This window comes from Vombatus ursinus, unplaced genomic scaffold, assembly GCF_900497805.2.
Source record: "Vombatus ursinus unplaced genomic scaffold, bare-nosed wombat genome assembly UNPS02014772.1, whole genome shotgun sequence".
Taxonomy (NCBI): Eukaryota; Metazoa; Chordata; class Mammalia; order Diprotodontia; family Vombatidae; genus Vombatus; species Vombatus ursinus.
Window position 1 is genome coordinate 35,451,962 of NW_020954550.1, and position 5,246 is coordinate 35,457,207.

The 5,246-nt window shown below is 34.3% G+C and overlaps 1 protein-coding gene across 3 annotated transcripts in view; it reads left to right on the top strand.

Annotated features, from left to right (window-relative positions):
- FYB1 (FYN binding protein 1) overlaps nt 1-5,246 on the top strand; it is a 190,667-nt gene that overhangs the window by 179,127 nt on the left and 6,294 nt on the right. For all 3 annotated transcript variants that reach the window (XM_027863391.1, XM_027863390.1, XM_027863392.1), the window contains one exon: nt 3,318-3,351. In XM_027863391.1, the coding sequence (XP_027719192.1) occupies nt 3,318-3,351 (34 nt within the window). The remainder of the gene's footprint in view (nt 1-3,317; nt 3,352-5,246) is intronic.

Sequence of the window (5,246 nt, forward strand, 5' to 3'; positions counted from 1 at the left end):
ATAGATAGATAGATAGATAGATAGATAGATAGATAGATAGATAGATAGATAGATAGATAGATGTATATATCAGCATAGGGACAGACTTCAACTTAATAGAATGTCATTGAGATTCTTTGTATCTTTCTTGTGAAAACACAAACCTGTTTCAATAACGGTCCAATTGATTAAAAACTGAAATGCATTTCGATCCATATGATGAGGACAAAATGAGAGCCACATCTCAGGCAACAATTCCTAATTTTGAATGCATTACTCCAATCTCATCTCTTCTCATTTTAATTGGAAGCTGTTAGGAATACATGCCAACACAAAATAATATTGACTTTGCATTGAAGACTCAAGAGAAAAGGCTTTGTCATTGTAAAATAATTAGCTCAGAGTTGCATAAATAAAGGTCCCATGGAAACTTTTGCCATTGCAATCTCCTTAAATAAATTTCTTTCTGAATGCTTTTTTCCCCATTACATATTTATAAAGAAAAACTGAAGTGAAGGTAGAAACACCCAGTTCATGGGTGAAAAAAAAATGTAAGCAAGTATTCAACTTTGGTTTGGGTACCTGACATGAACTCATTTTGTGCAAGTTGATATAATTTATGCTTTGTGGCCCTGACACAAAGAATCAATAATTTGTTCTAAGAGCTGACTAATTACAAAGATCATCTGACATGAGACAAGCAAATGGCACTGAATATGTCAGTGATGACTTCATCTCCCTTTGGGAATTAATGTAGCTTGTGATATTTGTCTTAATTGAAGAGGGAAGTCTCTTAACATGAAAATAAGTGGCAGGCACTTTGGTCTCAAAACAACCCTAAGATCAGCACCATCAATATTTAGATGTTCTTTTGTATATAATCTTTCTTTTTTGCTCATATATGCTTCAGTGAAATAAAAAGGAAGGCATAAAATGATCTGAACTTGGAATTTTTAAACCTTATCATTAAATATTATTTCAAATTCTTTATTCTTCAATAATTTTGATACCTGATCCATTATATTAATCCATACATTAGGAAATGGAAATGGTAGGCAAATGAGCTATTACTAAAGAAAACATGTTTATGTTTTATTTCCTTTGAGAGACAGTAAATTTCTTCTCATGAAAATATTGCAGAAGAATAGCCTATTGTTGTGGAATTCTTGATGTCAAAGGTTTTGTTTTCCTAATGTTTTATCTGTAATTTGCTAAAGTATATTTTCAACCTTTAAAATGGTTCCTTTCCATAATAGTACTGACCCCAAGAGTTGTTGTGAGACTCAAATAAAATAATTTTATGTAAAGCAATTTGCAAATCTAAAGCATTTCATAAATGTGAGGTATTTTATTTTTATTAGTTTTTGATGCTAAATCAGTAATTATAAGACTTTCCTCTGCATTTTATAAATGTTATATCCATAATATTAATTTTTGCATATGTGATCTTATTTTCAGTTTCTATCCTCTAATGCACAAACTAATTCGGATAGTAATAATAACTTACATTTATCTAACACTTGAAAGTATGCATACACTTTCTCTAACTTCTTTCTCTCATTTAAGCCTCATAATCCTGTGAAGCAGAGACCATATATATCATTATGCCCATTTTATAGACAAGAAAACTGAGGTTCAGAGAGGTTAGATGACTTCCACATCATCATGCAAGCTAGTGTATGTCTGAAGCTAGATTTGAATCATAATATTGTCTCTCTGGAACCAAGAATAAATCTAATGTACTGTTCCAAAATCAAATAGGGCCAAATGACTCAATCAATCTCGTTCCCCAAGACCAGTCTCCAAAATTCTACAGGCCTGTTATTTCTAGTTCTTTAGATGCTACATATGCAGATCATTCAAATGCGACCCAGTCAATCTTTCAGGAATGTTCATGATTTTACAATCCTAATTTAAATGACCTTACTCTTTCCAGAAATCTGGTTTCAGTATACATAAATTGTAATTATCTCAAGTAGAAAATACAAAAGTAAAACAAAATAAATTCTAAAAGGTCAGTAATATATCATGAAATGTAACAAAAACTAAAAGAAATTCACAAAGGCAACAGCTGTGCTATCACCATTTTCTCAGAAAAGTTAAGTACAATGGTAGGCAAATAATAGCCAACAGCAGCCACTTAACTGATATGCATAAAATCAAATTTAATCTGGTAAAGTAAAATTTTCATTATGTTATAGTTCCTATATCATATTACTATGTTATAGCATATATATAACTATATTATATATAATATATTATATGTCATAATATATAATATATTACTATATATACTATACACAATATAGAAGGGAGAGGAGTAGGAAGAGGGACAAGAGGAGGCGGAGGAGGAGAGAAATCCAAATCATGTAATATCTGAGTTGGAAAGAACCTCAAAGACCATCTAATCCAACTCATGCTTGAGCAAAAATCTCCTCCTAATATACCCAACAAGTGATCATCTAGCCTTGAAGTCCTCCAGTGAATAGGAAAGCTTTACCTCCTGAGGAAGCCTGTTCTATTTTTAGATATCTCTAATAGTTGTTAAGAAGGCTTTTTTTTTTTCAATCTGCAATTTCTGCCTGTTGTGCTCAGTTCTGCCCTCTAGAATCAAGTGGAGCAAGAGTAATCCTTCTTCTAAATGACAATCTTTAAAATATTTGAATATAACTATTTTGTTTACCATAAATCTTCTCTTTTCTAGGCTAAACACCTACAATCCTTCAACCAACCATCATGTCTTGTCCTTGTCTAAATACTCTCTACCAATGTTCTTCTTAAAATATAGTGCCTAGAACTGAACATAATAGTCTAGATATGATCTGACCAGGTCAGAGTACAATGAGACTCACTTTATTCTTTCTGGATTCTAGGCCTCTCTTAATACAGTATATATTTGCTTTTTGACCATCATATTACATTTTGGACTCATATTGAGTTTGAAGTCCACTCAAACCTCCAGATCTTTTTCAGAGTAACTATTGTCTAGTTAAACTTTTCCTTTTTTCGAACCCATATTTAAGATTTTACATTTATCCCTTTTAAATTTTGTCTTATTAGATTTTACCAATGGTTAGCAAAGAAGCATCAGCAACTGTTGTCTTTTAATCCTAATTTTTTAAAAGACTTCTTCTAGTTGAGAGGAAGGAAAGTCAGAAGAATGTAGGGGTAAAGAAAGATATTGGAAAGAGAAGATTGTTATAAAGAGCCATGTTACCACCTCTAGTGCCTTCTGGTCTTAGATATTGCAAACACAAACTTCCATTTCTTAAAACTAAAACTGATATTTTTCTAAATGGCATATTAAAGATTTTTCTCTATTTCTTTTTATTTCATAGATGGTTATGTCCTTCGGAGCTGTTTGGTGGACAAGTAAGTAAAAATTATCTTTCAGTGCTATATCTTGTTGCAAGAAAGAAATAATTTTGTGACTTTTGCCAGTTTTTCTTGTGTTAAGTGGAATAACAACTGTTACATAAATGTGAAAAGTATTATATTCTACATATTAATGATAGTAATTGTGATTATAATTTAGGTTTTCAAAAGATGCAATTATTACAGTAGCTGTACTTTCTGCTAGTTAATATTGCAAACCCACAGGTCATAGCCACAGTTTCTCTTATTAATACTGTATGGTTTTGTTCCTAACTTATTCAACTAAATTAATCAATTGAGCAAGGAGCGATTTCTCTCCTGTAAAATGAGAAGAGTTTGGATTAGATGGTCTTTAAAATTCCTTGTAATTTTATGCTGTGTGATCTTGCACTAGTCACTTATCCTATCAGTGGCTCGGGCAACTAATTCTCTATGACTGCTGGGTGTCCCAAAAATCTTAGGACAGTTTTAAGCTTTAATATCTTATTAAGCTTGACTCGTTTAAAATTCCACTTAGACTTTCGGCTCACCCTGTATAAGTTGCAGAGCAATTGCTGATCTGCACATCTGTGTTGATGGAAGGAATTAACTCTGTAGTAATTCCTTGTGGCAATGAATTCATAGGTTTTCCCCAAGTACCCCTCACCAAAAAAAACAAAACAAAAAAAAAAACTAAAAGTCTGTGATTCTAAGTATCTATTTAATCCTAGAATCAATAGGGAATTACTACACTATAAGTGTGGGAGTAACATGGTTGCACCTTACACTTACGAAATCATTTTGGCAGCTATAAAAGATGGATTCGAGAGGGGAGAGACTTGAGGCAAGGGAATCAATCAGGAAGCTATTGCAAGATGATGAGGGAGGGCTTGAATATAGGTGGTGTCTGTTGGAGTAAAAAGAAGAGGACAAATTGAAGGAGACAAAATTGAGAACGGACAATATTTGAATATTGAACTCGGAGTGCTGGGCCGGGAGGCAGAAAGACTCATCGTCCTGAGTTCAAATCAGGCATCAGACACTTACTACCTGTGTGACCCTGAGCAAGTCGCTTCACCTGCTTGTCTCAGTTTCCTCATCTATAAAATATGGTGGAGAAGGAAATGGCAAACCACTCTAGTGTCTTTACCAAGAAAATCCCAAATGGGTTCACAAAGAGTTGGTCATGACTGAAAAACAGTTAAACAAACAAACAAAAAAAAAAAAACAGTGGTTATGTTGGAGACAAGCCCCACAGTTGGCTATCATAGTAAGAGTATGATGTAACCCACCTTCCCAGCCTCCATTTGGTTGATCACATACCCTTACAGGATCAGGCCTGGCCCTGACTTTGGGAGACTACAGAGCAATACAATAGACATTAAACTCTATTTTTTTTCTTTTTGTTTTGGTTTTTTTTTGTTTAGGCAATGGGGTTAAGTGACTTGCCCAGGGTCACACAGCTAGTAAGTGTTATGTGTCTGAGGTCACATTTGAACTCAGGTCCTCCTGAATCCAGGGCCGATGCTCTACCCACTGCACCACCCAGCTGCCCCTCTATTTTTTTTTCAACCTCCCATAAATACCCTGCAGTATTCAGTGACTTAGGAGGATTGTTGAATGCATTTGTGCACATGAGGAGAGCTTCCTGTATTTATGTCATTGCCTGCCTGAACCAATTCTTGTATTAGTCTCTGTTCCTTTCTCCTTTGGGCTAGTTGTGGGCATTCACTCATAATATTCCAGTTCAGTATGGTCTTTTGACTTGACTCTGTCCTTAATTAAGATCTGGCTTTAGGCTCCAGTGAAAGCTTGGTAAGGAGGCAGAGAAGCCCAGAAAAATCAGGATCTGAGATATTTTTACAAGGCCCCAGTGACCTCATCAGATCATCTTCCAGGAAAAGCAGAGCAGA